We start from the raw sequence: 20704 nt of genomic DNA, 5'->3' as shown, positions 1-20704 counted from the left end.
AAAGATATAAATTAGATATTTATACAATTAGAATACTTCCCATCATATTAACCACTTCCAATTTAGACTTCAAATTTTCAAATAAAATCTCATAACTCGGCCTTGAGCTGGATTCCGCTCAACTTTCATCTCAAATAAAAGATAAAAATGCATAGAGCTGCATTCAGACCTGCCGCATTGCGTGGCGTTGTAAACTTCGCAAAGATGGTGAGATTTTATTGGTTGACTTGCACCGACACGCCCACTCACTCCACTCCACAGTCACGCCCAGCTTTGGCCCGCACTTACGCAACAGCCAAGCCAGCTGCATCTGAAGTTTCAAACATCCTTGAGCAACGTATCTCTGGTGTTGGCGCTACTGGTGATGTCCAAGAGACTGGCCGTGTTTTGAGTGAGTTTTTAAAGTAAAATTGATCAAGAATACAATCATCTAATCTCATTTAAGGCATCGGTGATGGTATCGCCCGTGTTTACGGTCTCCGTAACATCCAAGCCGAAGAGATGGTTGAATTCGCTTCCGGTGTCCGCGGTATGGCCCTTAACTTGGAAGCTGACAACGTTGGTGTTTCCGTCTTCGGTTCTGACCGTGGTATCCGTGAAGGTGACACAGTTAAGCGTACTGGTCAAATTGTCGATGTTCCTGTTGGTCCAGCCATGCTTGGTCGTGTCATTGACGCCCTTGGTAACCCAATCGATGGTAAAGGCCCAATCGAAACTACCGAACGTCGTAAGGCTTCCGTTAAGGCTCCAGGTATCCTTCCACGTACCTCTGTCTCTGAGCCAATGCAAACTGGTATGAAGCCTGTCGATGCCATGGTTCCAATCGGTCGTGGTCAACGTGAGCTTATCATTGGTGACCGTCAAACCGGTAAGACCGCCGTCGCTCTCGACACCATCCTCAACCAAAAGCGTTGGAACAGCTCCGGTGAGGAGAAGAAGAAGCTTTACTGTGTTTACGTTGCTGTCGGTCAAAAGCGTTCAACCGTCGCTCAACTCGTTCAAACCCTTGAAGAGAATGACGCTATGAAGTACTCCGTTGTCGTCGCTGCTACTGCCTCCGAGGCCGCTCCTCTTCAATACTTGGCACCTTTCACCGGTGCAGCTGTCGGTGAATGGTTCCGTGACAACGGTCGCCACTCCCTTGTCGTCTTTGACGATCTTTCCAAGCAAGCTGTTGCATACCGTCAAATGTCTCTCTTGCTCCGTCGTCCACCAGGTCGTGAAGCTTACCCAGGTGATGTTTTCTACCTTCACTCACGTCTTTTGGAACGTTCAGCAAAGATGTCTGACGCTCACGGTGGTGGTTCTATGACCGCTCTCCCAATTATTGAAACTCAAGGTGGTGATGTTTCAGCTTACATTCCAACTAACGTCATTTCTATCACTGACGGTCAAATCTTCTTGGAAGCTGAACTCTTCTTCAAGGGTATCCGTCCAGCCATTAACGTTGGTCTTTCAGTTTCTCGTGTCGGATCAGCAGCTCAAACCAAGTTGATGAAATCCGTCGCAGGTTCCCTTAAGCTTTACCTCGCTCAATACCGTGAAGTTGCTGCATTCGCTCAATTCGGTTCCGATTTGGATGCCTCAACCAAGTTCTTGTTGAACAGAGGTCAACGTTTGACTGAATTGTTGAAGCAACCACAATTCACTCCAATGGCTGTTGAAGTTCAAATTCCATTGATCTACGCTGGTATCAACGGTTTATTGGACAAGGTTCCAGTTGAGAAGATTGTTGCTTGGGAGAAGACTGCAACTGAATCTATCAAGGCTGACTCTGAATTAATGAAGCTCCTCGGCACTGGTCAACCATCCGATGAAGTTAAGAAGGCAATTGAGAAGAAGATTAGTGAAACTGTAGACTCTTTCTTATCAGCTTAAAAACTTTCCTTCTTATAATTGCGAATAAAATGAATATTTTAAAGTAATAACACACATTTATAACTGTTTCTTTCTTTTACAAGTGACTATGTGTTCGTCATCAAAGCATATGTAAGTGCGAAAAAATAACGATACATGTCTGTATAATGGTACAACAAATCAGCCAATCAGCTAATCAAGATTTCAGTCCATGTCGTTATCTGAAAATTCTTCACCATACTCAGGCGCAGGGTGCTCTTCAGCATCCCCTTCTTCCTCTTCGTCTTCTTTCTCATCTTCTTTTTCATCTACTTCACCCGGTGCCAAGCTGTTGACTTCTCTGTTGTCTTTGTGAAACAGTCCTTCAAGCGCACCATAATTGATTTTCTTTGATACCTTACGCTGTTTGAGAACTTGCGACGCTGCCTCTGTCAGATTCTCAGGCTTTACTGACTGTTCTTTAGCCTTACGCTTTTTGCGACGTGGCTTCTTCTGCGTATCTTGACCTGTAGCTTGACGAATGGCAATCTTTTCGAGATAGTCTTTGTTGAACTCCATCCATATTCTCTCTTTCACTTTAACTTCACTGTCACCAAGAATCATATCATCGAGCTCCTCCTCATCTAGACCTTGTAGCTCATCTACATTCGCATTGCGTCTTTCCAATTCTGCTCGACGTCTGTCATCAACGTTGTCAAGTCTATTAGTGAGTGATTGGATGTTTGGATCACCGAGTGCATGTGATATCTCTTCTGTAATTTCTTTCTCTTCTGGTCCACTTTGTTTTTTATCTTGATCGACTTGAGTTGGTTCGTCTGTTTCATCAACTATTACTTCCTCTTCGTCTTCCTTCTCGTCTTCCTTCTCATCCTCCTTTTCGTCTTCTTTCTCATCTTCTTTCTCGTCCTCTTTTTCATCCTCCTTCTCATCTTCCTTGTCGTCCATGTTTTTTGCTGCTTCTTCCGGTGGCTGTTGAGTGGTTGGTTCTTCCACAGCACGAGGTTGAGGTACCTCCCGAGGCTCTTGAGTGTCTAATTCTGTAGAAGCACGATATTGAGATGCATCCTGTGTTTCGTGAGTGGCAGATTCGTTTGATTGATGTGCCTCTTTGACTGGCTGAGGCGATTGATTTGGCTCATGAGAATGTCTTGTTTGAGAAGGTGAAACAGGCACATTGTCAGATCTTTCCTGTGGAGAAGAATGACTAGGCAATTGTCCTGGCTCTTGCTCGAGTTGTATCTGCTGAGAGTCTCCAATATTCCCAGTCTGCTTGTCACCTCCCTCTTCAACTTGCATACGAACATCTTCATCTTCGTTTTCCTTTTCATCCTCTTGAACAATCTTTTCTTCATTCTCCCTCTCACTCCCCTTCTCTTCGTCATTTGCATGCACCTCGTCTTCACTTTGCGGACCATTCTCTTCGAGAGTTTCGATGACGTTACTTGTGTGATTGAAAGACTTATTTGGAGGATGTGATGCGTCTCCTGGAGTGGCAGATTTATCTCTGTGTGGAGGTTGGAAGTCTTTTCCTTGTACAGTGTTGGATTGCATCTCTTCATTAGTGCTTTCATTTCCGGGACCCATGGCGTCCCTCAATTTTGCAGGTTGATTGGAGGTACCCTGGTCAATAGAATGACGACCATCCTGATCTTCTTCTGCTGACTCAGAGCGATTGGCACGTGTAGGTCGTGAGCGACGGAGTCGCCTTGGAATATCCTCATCTGAATCCTCAAATAGCGGTGTCTCACCATCTTTACCACTATTGCCAACCTCATCATCTTCACTCTCAAGCTGATCATAATTGTCATCACTGTCTATGGCACGGTTCCTTCTAGCTTTCTCTTCGTATGCCTTTTTCATCTTTTTGTTCAATCCTTTAGCGGTGATTTTCTTGGTTGCATCTTTACCGTCCTCCTCTTGGAAAAAATCAGCAGAGACACCAACGATAGTCTTGTAATAGTCATCAAATTGCTTCTGATCAGGGTCATCGTTCTTTCTCCTTGGTCGAGTAGTTTTATCAAACACTCTATTCAACTTTTTGGATCTATCTTGCTTCTTGGCGAGTTCACCTTGAGGATCTGTTTCAATTTCCTTTGCCATCATTTCCTTCTTTCTTGCATTATGGTATGTGGGAGGTCTCGGTGGTTCTTTCCAATTTTTAGCCCGTTCGTCATCGCGGAAATTCTCGACTGTCAAATCACCTGCAGCGCTTTTTCCAAATTCATCGAGACGTTTCTGAACGGTGACATCAGCGATTTTGACGACTTGCACAATTTCCTCGACTGATCTTCTGAAGTTGTTCATCCTAGCAGCGAGTATGAGAGCAGCGCCGCAAATGCCAGCAGGACGACGACCATGAGTGATGAAATCCTCATCGAAGCGTTTACACAAGCGAGTAGCGTCACTGGCGACTCTCTGAGTTTCCTGACCGAATTCGAGGAGAGATGCGAATCTTTGTATGTAGATGGAAGGGTCCATTTTCGGCAGTTTGAGATCCAATCTCTCGACGAGACGGAGGTAGGTGGTGCCCAAAGCGAAGACGTTGATCTACAAGGGGTGGTTAGATTTCTGTCAATAACAAACACCCCGATAAACACACCTGCATCAGATCACTGAAATCAATTAGCATGTGTGAGTCGCGTAGTGTACGACAGGCGGCGTATAAGCAAGCTGCGACAACGTAGACAGATTTACGTCCACGTATAAACTCATTTTGTACGGCTAGTGCGTAGAATCTTTCACCTGAGTCTGAAACTGCTTCTGAGATTCTGAGAGCGGCTGCGAGCTGCTTAACGCGACGTTTGCCTGGAATTTAAGTGTGATTTTGAGTGTGAGGATTGCTGGTAACTATAAAAACACCACGAACCTTCTGATATGGTCTTGTCTCTCGATTGGCGGGAAGTGCCGGCTGGTGGAGGATTGAGAAAGGCGGTAGGGGATGTAAACAAACTCACCGGCATCATGCGATACAAGCGTACCCTGTACATGAGCTTGTCCAGATGACGACTCCCCAAATCCAATCTCGGATACGATATTTGACTCCTCGAAAACAATACCACATTTAGCACAGAATGAGCATCCAGATGAGCTGTCGTAGTCTATTTCTGTACTGCCACAATCTCTACATGGCTGTTGCGGCATTGTTCAGTGTCAAAGATGGGTTGGGTGATTTTTTAGGTGGACAGAAAAGCCTTGTCGCTCGATGGCTCAACGGGAAGTGGACGAGGCGAGTGAAAAATTTAAATGCAGATTCGGGAGGAGCGTTCGAGTCGCATTGAGTGCAAATAAATATTCTTGATTCTTGTTCCAAACGTTGATGATCGCAAGGGGAGTGTACGGTGCTAGTCGATTTGGGCGAATCAACGGGGGGTCGAGATATGTGCAACTGCAGAAGCAGATCCATCTCAGCCAGTACAGGACGTTTATTACGGAGAGCAATAAGCCAGAGCCATCTTCAGCGCCAGTGAATGTACTCAACGATCCGCCAGCAGCATCGACGGCGTCACCAGAAGCAGTAGCAGCGGCACCATCACCACCAGCAGGAGCACCATCACCAGAAGCACCCGCACATCTGCAAAACATCGTTGAGAGCACTACTGAGCCACTCAAATATGGCGATCTCGCAGAACTCGGGCTATGCAACAAGTGGTATGGCTTTGTCCAGCAAGCGTTGGAAGCTGTTCACGTTTCCACTGGTTTGCCTTGGTGGGCGACGATCGCAGTGACGACAGTATCACTCAGAATGGCGCTGTTCCCACTCTTGCGCAACAGCCTCATACACACATCTCGCATGGCAGTCCACCAGCCAGAAATGCAATCCAAGATCAACTCAATGACTGCCGCAAAGAAGGCTGGTAAAGACCAAGACGCGGCTGTACTCGGACAGGAGATGAGGATGTTCATGAAAGAGAAGAACCTTAAACCTCTGCGTGGATTAGTCTTACCACTTATTCAGATGCCCCTCTTCATCGCTTTTTACTTTGGTCTAGACGATATGGCTAGATTACCAGTCAAGCAGCTCGCAGAAGGTGGTTTCGGTTGGGTGCAGAATCTCACTATCCCCGATTATACGTGCATACTGCCTATTATCTCATCTTCTCTCATGTTCAAGAGTATCAGTATGGGTCCTGATGGGAGCGGTAGTGTGCAGTCCCCGCAAGCACAGAAAATGAAACCTTTCTTCCAGATTGGTTCGTTTATTATCGTTCCTATGGCGTGGTGGCTGCAGATGCCAAGTGTGAGTGTAATTCAATTAGACGACGTTGCTAACAAACGAAATAGGCGGTATTCATCTACTGGTGCACCACTAACTCATTCTCACTCGCCCAATCCTACCTCCTCAGCTCAACCAGGGTGAGAAACAGCATGGGGCTGCCATCATTGGATGTGATTGCAGAGAACAACAAGCGTAACTTCCCACAACAGTACGCTGACAGCAATCAGAAGCAGCCAGGTTTCTTGGAAAGTGTCAAATCGTCATACAACACTTTCAGGGAGGAATTTGAAGAGAAGAAGAAGCCGATGCAGGAGGCAGCGCGCGCACAAGAGAAACTCAACAGAGAAAGACTTATTCGTCAAACACACGAGGCTGAGAGAAGCGATAAAGGTCTGTATGAGAAAGCGGAGAATGTGGGTGAAATGGCGGAAGAGAAGGAGAGCGAAGAACGTCAGAAGAACCCAACTGTCTCTGCGATGGATCGCGAGAAACGCGAGAGAGCACTGAAGAATGAACAGCAGAGACTTGCGAGGTTCCATCGTAACGCTAAGAGGCAGTCGAGGTACTAAAATGATTGTAAATAGTCAAATTGATAGAAATATTGTTATCATCACAGCCATCAGCTATCAGCCATCAGCCATCATGTCGGACGCGGTTTTCAAGAGAAAATATACATCAGCGAATAGCTACAAGGATAGGCGGAGGAGGTTGGAAAAGGGGAGTGAAGCAGTGTCTACAGTGAACGCGTCTACAGCGACTGCATCACCATCCACCTCCAAAATACGATCAAAGATGCAAACAAGGACAGAATCGATGGGTGATTTGAATGATAACCACACGCTTAGCGATACCCCAATCATACCAGCTATTGATGAAGACTGCGATTACTGCGATGACAGCAGTGACGACAAGGCAATTCCAAACAGCGAAATTACCCCTGTAGAAGCAGAAACAGAAATATCACAGGAACGCTCTCAGTCCGGCGCCTCCACGCTCTCCAAACGCACGTATGCCAAAGTACGCAGCTACCGGAATGACGCGCCTATTGACGAGGCTGCTGGAGAGGGATATGGGGAGATGCGGAAGAAGTGGGGAGTGGATGACAGTGATGACGAGGACGACGAGGAGCCTTCAAGCACGCATAAATCATTCTCCCAGCTCCGTTCTACAGGTGTGAGCAAACGAAATGAAGAGGAGTTATCTTATATCTGCGACGGCTTTATCGGAGAATCACCCACTATACGACGCTCATCGGGTTTGAGTGTATCGCAGAAATTATCCAACCACGACTGGAAGAGGTGGCTAGTCGATAGCGAAGAGTGCCTGGATAGGGTGTGGATGGGTGTAACGCGGTATATGGGTAATGGAGACGCGATATTTGACGCTATAGCGGCTATCATTATCGCTCACCTCGCTCACTCTAATTCTCATACTGCTTCTCCATTGGCCTCACTCTCTCCGTCATTCTGTAGCTCGATTAGGAGCCTCTACCACAACAACAACTCAAGCGACGTGTTTAGAATGAGCGATAGGTTTCTGTCCCGATCTGAACGACCACTGTTGAGGGAGGTCAAGGCAGCTGCTGAGAGCGCGTTCGAGATGGAATCGAATGGTGAAATCACAGTGCCTAGACTCCTCTTGCATGCCGTTGATGGGATTGGTGAGTATGTTGCACTGCAGGATTATGCGGATGTTGTCCACGTCGCTTTGGATGCTTTTGATAGAACCAGAGTGGTAGTTGAGGTGGGTGATGATAGTTGCAAGTCTAATCATCCAATTCACTCACAATAACATCTCACAGGAGGTGTCATACATAATGCGTCTGATGAAAGTCGTTGAAAGATCCGCAGACGCCGCATCGTTTGCCATGTTGAAGAAACTGGCTGTGGTTTTCGGGTGGATGGCAGCGCAGGATGAAAAGACCTGCAGCAGGGATTACATCAAAAGTACAACGAGAGCGATGGTTACGTTGAGTGTCGAGAGGAGGGAGTTAGCGAGACATGTCTTTGTGACGGGAGGTGTGGCACGCGATACTCTCACGCACCTCTCACGATACCTCTCACAAAGAAACACAGAAGAGCACACGGCAATTATCACATTGCTGCTTGGATTGTTGATGAATTTGATAGAGTTGGGGGGTGAAGTGGGTAAGGGTGTTGCCGGTATCGCTGATGTGTTTAAGGAGATTACAAAAGGTGAGATAGGTGTCTAAATACTCCGAACACACTTGACACTCATATCAGATGACACTATCGCACAAATATTCAACATGAATCACTCGCAACTAAACAATGAGACTGACGTGGGAGAAATGTCGGACAAAGTGGTACTGTGCACGCTTACATCGTGCATTCTATCGAATTGCATGATAAATATACCGGAATATCAAGGGACGCTGCGCACCCAAGTGAACCTCCAAGACACAACCAAAGTACTGCGTCTTAACGAGGTTTTGGACGATAGCCACAAGGCTAGAGTGTTAGTGGAGAAGGTAGAAGGTATTGTAAATAGAAATTGAAGAGGTATTTACATATTCGCATCATCGTCTTCACCGTCACCACCAAATATGCTTCCTCATAATACTTGCTCAATAATACAAAATGCATCACGTGCGGCAATACCCAAGGTACCATTACAGTACACGACGCAAAACTTCCACCTCTCCCGACTTCTATTGGACCAAGGAATGATTACGAATGTAACGCTTGGGAGCCCAGCGTCGAACAATCCAAGTACTTTTTTAGGCACAGATGAGCAGCATAGACGTATATGGCTTGAACTCAAGTACAGATCGAATCGACCAGTTTTGCATAGCATGAGTGTTATTTCAAAGCCATCAAAGAGAGTGTGGATGGAGAAGGCTGAGGTTAAAAGGTGGGTGAATGGTGCAAGGATCAAGGGCGTCAGTGGTCTAAAGCTGGGTGAAATTGGTTATCTCAAGACACACGGACACGGATGGCTTGAGGCTAGGGATGCAGCTAGAAGGAATCTTAGTGGAGAAGCCATGGTACGTTGTAGCTGATTATAAATTTTAAATTTATTTTACAAATACTTCAAATATAAATTACATGTATTCGTCATCTTGAATTATTTAAGACGCGTGCATTGACATTTAGGTTTTTCATCAACACCGCCAACTCAAATATGGTTAAAGTCGCTCAAGTAGAATACTCAACATATGGACACATTTACACCCTCGGTGACTCCATCAACAAAGGTCTCATCGAATCTGGTGTCCAAGTTGATCGCTTTAGAATCCCTGAGACTCTTTCAATCGACGCTCTCAACAAAATGGGCGCTCCAAAGGACTTGCGTTCTGATATTCCCCTCTTAGAAGATGTAAACAAGCTCGCTGAATACGATGGTCTCATTTTTGGTTTCCCAACAAGATACGGTGGTCGCCCTGCACAAGTCTCAACCCTTGTTGACAGAACTGGTGGTCTTTGGGCTAAAGGTGCTCTCTCTAAGAAGACTTGTTCTTTCTACATTTCCACTGCTACCGTTCACGGTGGTCAAGAAATCACCCACACCAACAACATCAGCTTTGCTGCTCACCATGGTATGATCTACGTTCCAACTGGTTACATTGCTCCAAACCTCTTCCAACTCGACGTTAACGGTGGTTCTGCTTGGGGTGCTTCTACTATCGCTGGTGGTGATGGTTCTAGATTACCTTCAGCAGAGGAACATGAAGTTGCAAGAGTTAGTTTATAATTTCTTTGTCTTTTTGTCAAATCTCACACTCCCCTCACAGATCCACGGTAAACACTTTGGATCGGTCACCAACCAATTCGGCATCGGTGCTGAAAAGTAAGTTTTTCGACGTATATGATGACTTCAAAGACGCGTAAAGAATCGAAATGAATGAAATTGAACCCTTTTTTGTGTCCATTCCAAGCCACTTTAGTCGATATTTTAGACTTTTGATCCTTTATCGTCCGTCTTTTGAGGTTGTCGAGGTTGTCGAGGTTGTCTTTGAAAAGTTTCATGCATCTAACCACTTTTAACTAGGTTAGCCGCTAGAAAGGCAGGTGATCCTGCCGCTGCAGCAGGTACTGAGGGTGCTGTCAAATCTGCAGAAAAGAGAGAAGAAGGTGTTACAAATGAGCAAAACAAGTCAGCCAACGAGGAACCAAAGCAGGAAGCTTCAAAAGAGAAGCAAGACAAAGCTGCTTCAGATGAAAAGCAAGACAAACCAGTTGAAGATAGCAAACAAGAAAATCCTGCTCAAGACAACAAAGAAGCCCAAACCAAGGAGAAGACGGGTACATTCAAGAAGCTGAAGAACCGTATCTCAAAGATACTCTAAACGCATACAAAAACTGCCAAACTAGAATTACTTAATACATTGTCTACTCATTAAATAATAATTTCATTTATTTTATTCATAATATACGTTATGTCTTTGTCCACCACAGCCATCACAAATCAATGAAATTAACGCGTCCAGGCTGGACAGTGCATGAGGGTTCGTGAACTGTTGAATTAATGAAATTAATCTAATTCAAAAACTATAAGTCGGCGACCACGACCGTAAGAAACGACAGCCAATTTTCACCCTCGATGTCCACCCAGACGGCAGCAGACTAGCCACAGGTGGAATTGACGCGATAATTAGAGTATGGACGACAGCTCCAATTAGGAATGAGAAATTGGCCTGTAGTGATAGAGTACCGAAGCAGCTATCAACACTGGATCAGCATTCAGGTGTGTTTTGAGTGCACAGTCATATAAACCACCTAAACAGCTCAATCAACAGGCCCCGTACTTTCTATTAGATGGAGTAACTCTGGCAGGTATCTCGCTTCTGCTTCCGATGACCGCGCTATCATTATCTGGGCAATCGATCCAAATGGCGGTGGAAAGGTCTTTGGCAGTACTGAAGTTAATATTGAGGGCTGGAGAGCTGAGAGAGTACTCAGCGGTCATGATAGTGGTGCGTTTCTTCCTTTCTTCGTCATTCCTTTCCCACAAAAACGCACATAGATGTAACTGAAATCGCGTGGTCAAAGGACGACATCTATCTCGCCAGTGTGGCCATGGATGGTTGCTTCATGGTTCATGATACCCGCACTTTCGACCGAATTATCAAAATATCTGGCCATGATAGCTCTATCAAAGGCGTTAGTTTCGATCCTGCTGGTCACTACCTTGCAACTGCATCTGATGATCGCAGTCTAAAGATTTGGAGAACTGCTGATTGGGGTTTGCAAGCTTGCATTACTGAACCTTTCATTGAATCTCCAAGAGCTTTTGTCAGGCGTTTATCGTGAGTATTTACTTTCTTAACGCCTATTATCATATTTCTTACCCTCCTCTCAAAGGTGGTCTCCTGACGGTGCCAGTATTATTTGCGCTAATGCCATCGTGGATAGCGTCTTTGTTGCTGCCGTGGTAGAACGCGAAGACTGGTCATCTCAAATGAAACTCGTTGGTCACGAAAACAGCGTTTTGTGCACCGCATACAACCCACGCATGTACAAAGACAGTCAGGGCTCCTTTTTCAACATTTGTGCAACAGGTTCTACTGATTCGGTGGTGTCGGTGTGGAAAATCAACACCTCGAAACCACTCGTTGTTATCAAAGATCTATTCAATCGCCAAGTTCTCGATCTTAGTTGGTCTAGAGATGGCCTTACACTTTACTGTTGTTCAGCAGACGGTAGTATTGTGGCACTCTCCTTCACTGAAGCTGAACTAGGTCAGGCGGCAGCTACACAGGAAGTTAACAATATTCTCTCCATGTACGAGAAGCCAGTACCGCCAGTACACCCAATTGTGCCAGTCGCGCAGCCACGTCCTGTTCTCCAAAAAGAACCATCTCATTTGGAGAAACTGATGGATAACAAGAGACCAGCCCCAACAGCTGTGGAGATGTCGAATAAAAAGAGAATAGCACCCACGCTTGTTGAATCTTTGCCAGGAGTCTCACCATTCCAAGCATCCACATCTGCAACTGCATCTGCACCAAGCCATACGAACCCATTTAACCCACCCACTTCAAATACATCTGCATACCCAACCCAACCATCATACTACCCCAACAGCATACCAGCCCAAACTTTCAACCCTCCACATTTACCTTCAGACCTACTCATGCCGATGACACTACCACATCCTCAGAATCCAAATGTTGTTGGGTACTGGCTACCGTATGTAAATGACCCGAAAGAAGAAAGTAGTGGGGGTGATGAGGATGGTGAGAATGACAACGACACTCCCATGGAAATACAAGAGACAGATCCAAGTCGCGTAAAGATATCAAACATTCCAGCTGCGCTAATTTACAAAAACGTTAAAGCTCGTACATTGGGACATGGTGTAAAGAGGAAATCAATTGGCGAATCTAGGGATATAGGGGTTATAGAGCATACTACGAAAGACGTAACTATTGCCGCGCCGACTATCAAATCGAGCCTTTTCCATCAGTTCATGGGCGCTGCTACTGTCGGGAATAAAGAGTTGGACAGGGTGGAAGTGAGGAATGCAGGCGGTCAAGTTGACATGGATATGGTTGAAGAAGGTAATGATACAGAAAAAGAAAGACGACGCGAACAAAATCGTACCGAGATTTTCATGTTAAGCAAGCGCAGCGATAGTCATACTAAGGATAGTGGTAAGGTTTTGTGGGTCGACTACGTACCTTGCAGGGTGGTTAATGTTGCTGTCGGGGATGGTTTTGTGGGTGTGAGCATGGAAAATGGAACTTTAAGAGTGTACACTTTCTCAGGACGCAAGTTACTACCTGATATTACACTTGATGCGCCCTGCTCAATTTTAGAAGCAGAAGGTAGCAAGCTGTTTGCAATAACATGTTCAGCGAATATGTATGAGTATTGCACGAGGCAGCGAAAAAGTTTAATAGATAACACAAGTATAGCACCCCTTCTCGGTGCAGATGAGGCAATCAAGACTGTACAGCTACGTTCTAATGGTGTACCAGTACTGGTGTTATCCAACGGCACAGCACATGCTTACGACTACAAGAATCTCAAAACATGGATACTCGTTAGTACAATCAAATACGCTAAATCGGATGCATGGGATAAACGAGGCAGACATCGACATTCATCTTCATCTGCACAGAGCACTCAATCGCAACATCACTACCAACAACTACAAACAAACCCAATCACACAGATTGAAATCATACTCAATGAGATGGTGGTCGATGAAAAACTTAATCAAGAAATGAACCTCAATAATGAAGAAAGGGAGGAGGAAGAGAGTGTTATTACGTACAGTCACTTTGAAACACGCCTACATGCGGCTATATTGCTCGAGTCACCGGGAGAATTCAGGAACTCCATGCTAGGATATGCCCGCAGGCTGTCTGAGGATGGATTCAGAGGAAAAGCGGAAGAAATAATAAAAGAGTACATGGGTCCAATATTCAAGTGAGTAGAAAGATCGGATAAAGTAATAAGTACTCACCTACCACTACAGCCGAGGAGAAGACTTTATTCCGACGGTACTCGGCTACAAGAAGCGGGACCTTGTAAAGGAATTCGCAAGTATATTAGCAAAGGGGAAAGCGCTATCGAAGCTTGGGCAAGAGTATATCGATCTACTCAAGCAAATAAATTCCGAGAGTGTTTAAATAATTTATTCCAATGAAAATTTAAACTTTTGATAGTGAGATTTGTGGGGTTGGTTGATTACCACATCATCGAGTACTCGGATAATGAACAATGAGTACAACCTGCCTACGGAGCTCGCTGGTGCTGCGTCTGTCGCCGGGCTCCTCGATAGGAATTGGGATGTGGATGATATTTCTGCGTTTCAAGAGTATTTGCAGTTGAGAGGGTGAGTTGGAATAGTTGTGGGTGTTTAGATATTGATGAATTGCGTAGGAGGTCTTCTCAGCAGCCAGTTGCTCCTGCAGCTGCACCGGCGGCGACAACGGTACAGCCAGTGCAACCAGTACAACCGGTGCAACCATTCAACGAATACATTATGGGCATTCAAGATTCACAGCCGCCATTCGCCGCCCAATTGACCCCCCAAACGAGTTACTCCAACAGCTCGCCAACGATGACGTCCTCGGGATTTGGTTCTGCTTCCGCCATCTCAAGAGACGATGCACAATACAGGGAACAGGAAGCTGCAGACAAAAAGAAGTTTAGGAGAAGCAGGAAAGGCTGCTACACGTGCAGATCGAGGAAGATAAAGGTGGGTAATTTCCTGGTACGGCTTAATACACCAGATAACACTATAGATAGTGTGATGAAGGTAGACCAGTATGCCATCGTTGCCAGGTTGCAAAGCGCGAGTGCTCATTTCCACCTTCGATTGAGTATGGAAATGATAGCAGCAAACGCCGCACGAGTAGCGTTGACGAAGAAGATGGTAACGATTCTCGACCTGGCTGGCTCAAGTATACCACAGATCCACCCGATTTTCTGGCTCCATTCCTCCCTGATGAGGCTCCGGATGATGACTCTGTGTCTCAGATTGGTCCGCGGTTCCCCGCACCCACTTTCCTAGATGTCGACGGACAAATCGGACCAGCGATCAGCAATGTATTTCCACCTCCACAGCCTGACGCTAGTCTGTCCCAAAATATGGCTAGCTTTACGAGGGATTTTGAGATGTTGTCACAGAAATCAAACACTCCGGCTCACAAGAGACAGAAAAAAGGCGAAGCGGGGAAAGAAAAAAATGATGATACCGCTAGAGAGCAATCAATCACAAAAGCATCGACTCCTTCGCCGTTTGACGCTCTCTACCCACCTTCACCATTCGCGATTCCATTTGAAACTAAATTTCCAACGTCTTCAAATCCACCTGATCTCAGCAAATTGAAAGAGGATGAGCTTGCAAACCCTCCTAGCACAACCGCTTTCCATTTGGATGAGGATGAGGATGAGGGTGAGGACGAGGAAACACTCCAAAATAAACTCACCAAATCGGTGATTGAGAATAGTGCCGCAGTCGGAGGATCATCAGTTGAAACACGCTCACCACTGCTCTCAAACCCAGACTACTTATTCCCATTCTTCCCTAATCAACAAGATCGTATGCTGGTACATCATTATCTCACACAGTCGGTGAGATTCATCATTGCTTTGAACTTGCCACACTCTGTCAATCCATGGATACGTATACATGCACCACTCGCATTCGGTATGATTGCAGACAAGAACCCTAATGATGCATATGCCCAGGCTCAAGTTACAGGACAGGGTATTAGCGTTGAAGCTTTGCGCACAGGTTTGCTTAGTGTGTCGGCAGTACATCTTGCATATTTGCGCGGCAAGGATCCAGCGAGCAGAGATCTGGCTGCAAGTTTGCGTAGAACGGCAGTCAGATATCTTCAAAAAGCAGTGAGTGCAGGCGAAGTTGAAACGGATACATTCTTGGCTGGGGTGTTGAGCGTTGCTATGCGCGACATTCTTGCTGGAGATCCAGGCTGGAAAGGTGGGTTTGATTGGATTAATCCACTGGTGCATTACAAATTAACATTACTTTTAGGTATTTTAGAACTTGCAAAATCTGTAATACAACGACGCGGTGGTCCTATCAAGATGCTGGAAACGGGCAAACCGGCAAAGAAAAAGGAAGTGTCTGTGCCGAGATTTCTCCTCGAGCAGCTTGCAACGAGGGATGCTTTTGGCTCGCTCACGACAGGTGAAGAGCCAGCCATCATCAAAGGTTGGTCGCCGTGGTTCCTTGAGCTTGGCGAGACAGGTTGGTAGTATGGTTACATAGCTAATCTCATTCTAACAAATATCAGGCAGCTGCGATTGGGAGTGGGAAAGCGTTGAGCGTATGTTCGGATTGAGTAGAGGAATGGTTGATCTAATAGCTCGCATTTCCTCACTCGTCGCCAGGAAACGTAAACTCGGTTTACCGCTGTACGAGAATGATGCGCAAAAAGCTGAAAGAAGCAGCTGTAACAGTGGAGATTCAACACCTGAAATGCGTGGTCGTTCAGAATTGCGCAGCTCTCGCAAAGTCCGCAACTCAGGCAGCGATTCACGCTCTCGAACCCGCGAAGCTCGCAAGAGTCGTTCAGCGAATTCGCGAAATCGCTCACGCTCCGCGAGACGTCACGTGGATTCGAATGAAGTGGTTAAGGAAATGCGGAGACAAGCATTAGAAGAGGAGTCACGAGAAACACTGACAGAGCTTGAAAACTTCTCCAATCAGATGAATTTCGTACAGTTGCATCCCAGAGTTAGTGTTGGGAATCACGCTCATAGATATGCGATGCAGATACACATCTTGCGCAATCTGTTTGAGGTTTCTATTGCGGATGAGAGGGTTGTGAGGGCTACTGACAGTATACTCGAAGTCTGCTTCGAAGGATCGAGTACAGGCATGGTAGTATGGCTGACGTGGCCGGTGCTGATTGCGGGGATGCACTCCATCTCTGAGGAAAAGAGGTCATCGGTGTTGGCGCTGCTACAGTCATTCAAAACACAAGCGTGCTGGGATGTAGAGTCTGCGGAAGCGATACTCAAGGAGTATTGGAGGAGATCTGATATGGGGTGCAATCAATTATCGTGGATGGACGTGATGAGGGATATGAATCTGGATGTTTTGTTGGTATAGAGGGGTTTTTGGAACATGTAATATTATTTATCTTTTTATGACAAATTTCATGACAAGAAAAACGAGTGAGCGGGTATTCTGATCCTTTTCTCTATTAGTATGGTATGCTTTGCGTGTATATTAGGATGGTGGGCTAGAAGTATGACTTGTATAATTCTCGCCAACGAATGACAAACTATAAACACTGTTTTCGTCTAATTAGTGTGGAAATACACAGCCACGTATAACTCACGTTCCATCAGCGCAACCAAAAACAGCCTGCTGGTGGTCTATACAAATAGACAGCGGGCCTCTGTTACTATTCGCAAGGCTATCTTTAGCCATCTCCACACCGACATCTTCACAACGCGGCGACAAGTCCTTCCAGACGCCCTCGATAGGAACAGTATCACCGAGAGTAGAGCAGAAAAGCTGAGTAAGTGTGTGAGTAAATTGTACAAACAATGAAAACCATCTCTTACCCTCCTATCTGCACCCGAACGGGAAGAGAAGCGTGTAGAAGTGACGACACGGTGTTTGGACACATCGGTCGCTCCTACGGGTGCCATATTCTGTGTGTGCGTGATTTGTACTACACGAGGAGGGTTTGTCAGTATGGGTGCTTTCCTGCGTCTGATTTGGGGTGTGGGGGAGGTTGGTGAGGAGTGGGAGGGAAAATTTGAGTAGGAGTATGAATTTGCTGCAGTGGATCCCAGACTGGGATGAGAGGGGTTCGAAGGCACGCTGTTGGCATCGGATATGGACTCGTCTGCGCTGTTCTTGCGCGGGAGCAGGGGTGACTGAGCATGAGCACCACCTATGCCCAACGACCGGCGTGGGCCTCTGCCGTTTGTGGCGTTCGGAGTGTTGGAAGCACCGATAGATACAGTCGAGCTACGCGGTTTGAGTGTGCCAGATGTATGTGTGTGTGGGGCTAACTGCGACTGTTGCGATTGCGTTTGTATCTGCGTCTGTGCCTGCGTCTGCTGAACGTGCTGCACCTGCGTCTGGATCGGCTCCCCAAGTATCACCTCCTCCTCGCCCTCTTCCCACTCGAGATGAATGAGGTGGTTCTTAGTTGCACACGTCATGCTCAGTCCGTCCGCGCCGAACCACGTCAAGCTAGTGTCGCTGTTCCCGATGCTGCTTAGCTCAGGAAGGAGCGAGGAGAGTCTGTACTGCGACGTCATCTCGCGCTTAGTAATGCTGAAGCAGCGCACAATCGAATCGACGGTAACGGCGATGAATTTATCTGAGTCAATAAGCTGCACTCCAATAGACACATTGGTCTGCTGACCGAAACGGGCTATGCGCTGCCCCGTTCGCCAATTCCACACTACCAGTGCCTTGTCCTGGCCGGCGGAGACGAGGTACTCGTCATTGCATGCCACCGCGCGTATGCCCTTGTTGTGCCCCTGCAGCATCTGCAGCTGCTGATTGGTGAGGGTGGAGTAGACGACTACACGACCGACGTCGAAATACCCTGCTGCTAGCACCTTGTGTTTGGGGAGGTAGTCGAGACAGCTGATAGCTTTCGCTTGAAGAACCGTGCGACACTCTCCACTTCCAACGTCCCAGATACGCAGCGTCTGGTCGTACGACCCAGTAACTAGCACACCCTGCTTCAGCTGCATCGACGTCACGTACCCCGTGTGGCCGCGCAATAACTTGATCGATTGCGCTGCTCCTCGCCGCCAATTTTGCTCGCGGAAGTGCAGTGCTCGGTACAGTGGCTGCCAGTCGTCTTCCCTGTCTGGCGGAGAGAGCGGATCGGGATCTGAGGCTGTGAGGCGGAGCGAGAACGCGCGCCATAGCGCTGGCTTGCTCACCATGTCGCTCCAGCGTTTGGATACTAACCGACATCCCAATGCTTCGCTCACGCTGAGATGAGAGAGAATACGCACGGATATACCCGTCGGAAGTGTGGCTAGCAAATCGAAAGCACTGGCAGCATACTTCTCGAGCATGGCTATGGTGGTCGTAATGTCGTGAGGGAGTGTGTTCTCTAGTATCACTCTCATCAGTCGCAATCTCTCGCCCTGGTTGAGCTGCCTCAGCGCCTTCTGAACGGCTATTTCGTCGAAATGGGGATAGAGAAGAGTGGAGAGGTGAGTGGGTGGTGTGGATTGCGGGATGTTATCGCGATCAAGTTTCATATTTCTATTCTCTACTCGCAGCGCGTGAGTGGTCTTGTGGAGTTCATTAACCTCAGCCTGGAGTGCGTAGAGCTGGGCAGCTGAGCTGTTTTGACACGATTCAAGGAGTCTTTTGTAGCTGAGGATAGTAGAGGAGTGCTGGGTAGATAACAAGTTGACAGTGTTCTGGAAATCCTCGTCTAAAGCGTTGCAGTCGTTTGAAGCAGTTTCCAATTCCCAGCCAGAATCAGCGACGCTGAAAGGTGCTAGCGTGTGTTCTGTCATCAATTCATCCTGACTGCTGGGTTGATGGCTGGGTTGATGGCTGGGTGATTGCTGTACTGGTGAGCGTGTAGTCCTCTCAGAGGCTGCGACTGGAGAGTAGACTGGCGTTGTACTGCTATCATCTGTAGTCTTCTTTGGCGTCTGAGTGGGTGTCTGATGGGGAGTTTGAGAAGGCGCGGATGGAGGGACTGTTGATGCTGCAACCGGCGTCGGCGTCACTGGGAGCTGTCTTATTGGTTTATTAGGCGTAGTTGCCTGTTTTGTTGGGGTATATGCTTGCTTCGTTGGGGTGTTGGCCTGTTTCGTCGGCGTGTTCTCCTTATCGCGGCTGCTTCTCAATGGCTCAGATCGACGCGGCCTAAACGCCCTTCTGGCAGGGTTGAATGGCTTATCGCCTGGGCTATTAGCAGACACGGTTCTATTGCGCAGAGAGACGTTCTGAACAGATGGCCGTACTTGGATTCTATTCGAGTCCATGGACGTAGGTGGAAAAGGAGGGACGGGAAATGAGAATCGATGGGATTTAGAGATGCACACGTGTAGAGCACAGCTGGCACCTCCACAAGCCATCATCTCTCACTATCTCTCACGACCATCTCAACCAGTGCAGGTGAAATATTTCAAACGCAGCTTACACGATAAAAATAAATACATACAACACACTGCGACTCCATACGCCCCTTTTCTCAACTCATCTCTCAAATTTAAATTTTTAAAATTCGAATGTGAGTAAGGCGGAGTGAAATCTTCTCTCTGCTTGTGACTACCGCCAACGCGAACGCTTAGAGGTGGGTGGCTGGGGAATAAAGAGAGAAATAAACTAAAATATCTGAATAGATGTCCACTACCGTCCCTACTCTTCAGAAAATCGAGCAGCCAGAGACTATCTTGAAGAAGCGTAAGCAGGACAACAAGGCTAGGGAGGAGAAGCTGGCCAAGGCTGCTGATGCAAAGAAGGCGCAACAAGCAAAGCGCAAGGTCATCTTCAAGCGTGCAGAGCAGTACGTCAAGGAGTACAGAATCAGAGAAGCTGAGGAAGTCCGCTTGAAGCGTGTTGCTCGTGCCAACGGCGACTTCTACGTCCAACCACAGCCAAAGGTTTACTTTGCGATTCGTCTGCGTGGTGTTTCAAACATTGCACCAAAGCCACGTAAGGTTATGCAGCTCTTGCGTCTCCTTAAGATCAACTCCGGTGTCTTTATCAAGGTAAACAGAGCCACCGAGCAGATGCTTAAGATGGTTGAGCCATATGTCGCATACGGTGAACCAAACTTGAAGTCCATCCGTGAATTGATCTACAAGCGTGGATATGGTAAGGTGAACAAGCAACGTATCCCTCTCCAAGACAACAGCATCATTGAGAAGGAACTCGGTCAATACGACATACTCTCAATTGAAGATTGCATCCACGAGGTTGCCACCGCTGGCCCACACTTCAAGCAAGTCACCAACTTCTTGTGGCCATTCCACCTCAGCTCTGCAAACGGCGGTTACAGACCACGTAAGCTCCTTCACTTTGTTGAAGGTGGTGATGTTGGTAACAGAGAGAAGTTTGTCAACGATCTCATCCGTAAGATGAACTAAGGTGTTTTGTACTTGATTGCTTAATTTTGTACATTTGTCGTCTATATTCGTCTATATAAAATTTTCACCTAATTTTCTGGCTTTGGCGGCG

The 20704-nt window shown here is 46.8% G+C and overlaps 9 protein-coding genes across 9 annotated transcripts; 7 read left to right on the top strand and 2 right to left on the bottom strand.

Moving 5' to 3' along the window:
* Positions 1-147: 147 nt before the first annotated feature.
* Positions 148-1878, top strand: J056_003832 (uncharacterized protein; the record flags this gene model as incomplete). Its single annotated transcript, XM_009269041.1, has 3 exons — positions 148-207; positions 262-391; positions 446-1878. The coding sequence occupies 3 exons, from the start codon at positions 148-150 to the stop codon at positions 1876-1878; spliced, it is 1623 nt and encodes a 540-aa protein (XP_009267316.1).
* Positions 1879-1954: 76 nt separating this feature from the next.
* Positions 1955-4998, bottom strand: J056_003831 (Transcription factor IIIB 60 kDa subunit; the record flags this gene model as incomplete). Its single annotated transcript, XM_009269040.1, has 5 exons — positions 1955-1964; positions 2099-4404; positions 4457-4662; positions 4724-4765; positions 4812-4998. The coding sequence occupies 5 exons, from the start codon at positions 4996-4998 to the stop codon at positions 1955-1957; spliced, it is 2751 nt and encodes a 916-aa protein (XP_009267315.1).
* Positions 4999-5173: 175 nt separating this feature from the next.
* On the top strand, positions 5174-6642 carry J056_003830 (uncharacterized protein; the record flags this gene model as incomplete). The annotated part of the gene is made up of 2 exons (XM_009269039.1): positions 5174-6094; positions 6139-6642. 2 exons carry the CDS (start codon positions 5174-5176, stop codon positions 6640-6642), a joined length of 1425 nt encoding a protein of 474 aa, XP_009267314.1.
* Positions 6643-6715: 73 nt separating this feature from the next.
* Positions 6716-8591, top strand: J056_003829 (uncharacterized protein; the record flags this gene model as incomplete). Its single annotated transcript, XM_009269038.1, has 3 exons — positions 6716-7816; positions 7875-8268; positions 8317-8591. The coding sequence occupies 3 exons, from the start codon at positions 6716-6718 to the stop codon at positions 8589-8591; spliced, it is 1770 nt and encodes a 589-aa protein (XP_009267313.1).
* Positions 8592-8639: 48 nt separating this feature from the next.
* Positions 8640-10382, top strand: J056_003828 (Flavoprotein-like protein YCP4; the record flags this gene model as incomplete). Its single annotated transcript, XM_009269037.1, has 4 exons — positions 8640-9080; positions 9170-9775; positions 9828-9883; positions 10085-10382. The coding sequence occupies 4 exons, from the start codon at positions 8640-8642 to the stop codon at positions 10380-10382; spliced, it is 1401 nt and encodes a 466-aa protein (XP_009267312.1).
* Positions 10383-10504: 122 nt separating this feature from the next.
* Positions 10505-13673, top strand: J056_003827 (Protein HIR1; the record flags this gene model as incomplete). The annotated part of the gene is made up of 6 exons (XM_009269036.1): positions 10505-10541; positions 10592-10780; positions 10833-11009; positions 11060-11342; positions 11398-13470; positions 13520-13673. The coding sequence occupies 6 exons, from the start codon at positions 10505-10507 to the stop codon at positions 13671-13673; spliced, it is 2913 nt and encodes a 970-aa protein (XP_009267311.1).
* An 84-nt stretch (positions 13674-13757) lies between these two features.
* J056_003826 (uncharacterized protein) lies at positions 13758-16630 on the top strand (the record flags this gene model as incomplete). The annotated part of the gene is made up of 5 exons (XM_009269035.1): positions 13758-13879; positions 13927-14245; positions 14296-15493; positions 15548-15763; positions 15810-16630. 5 exons carry the CDS (start codon positions 13758-13760, stop codon positions 16628-16630), a joined length of 2676 nt encoding a protein of 891 aa, XP_009267310.1.
* Positions 16631-16750: 120 nt separating this feature from the next.
* Positions 16751-19506, bottom strand: J056_003825 (putative E3 ubiquitin ligase complex SCF subunit sconB; the record flags this gene model as incomplete). The annotated part of the gene is made up of 3 exons (XM_009269034.1): positions 16751-16814; positions 16863-17041; positions 17092-19506. The coding sequence occupies 3 exons, from the start codon at positions 19504-19506 to the stop codon at positions 16751-16753; spliced, it is 2658 nt and encodes an 885-aa protein (XP_009267309.1).
* A 360-nt stretch (positions 19507-19866) lies between these two features.
* On the top strand, positions 19867-20613 carry J056_003824 (60S ribosomal protein L7-B; the record flags this gene model as incomplete). Its single annotated transcript, XM_009269033.1, has 1 exon — positions 19867-20613. The coding sequence occupies one exon, from the start codon at positions 19867-19869 to the stop codon at positions 20611-20613; it is 747 nt and encodes a 248-aa protein (XP_009267308.1).
* Positions 20614-20704: the final 91 nt, after the last annotated feature.

This window comes from Wallemia ichthyophaga (genome assembly GCF_000400465.1).
Source record: "Wallemia ichthyophaga EXF-994 unplaced genomic scaffold scaffold6, whole genome shotgun sequence".
NCBI classification, from domain to species: Eukaryota; Fungi; Basidiomycota; class Wallemiomycetes; order Wallemiales; family Wallemiaceae; genus Wallemia; species Wallemia ichthyophaga.
Note: the sequence above shows the minus strand (reverse complement) of the source record. Positions and strands in the feature narration are given on the sequence as shown.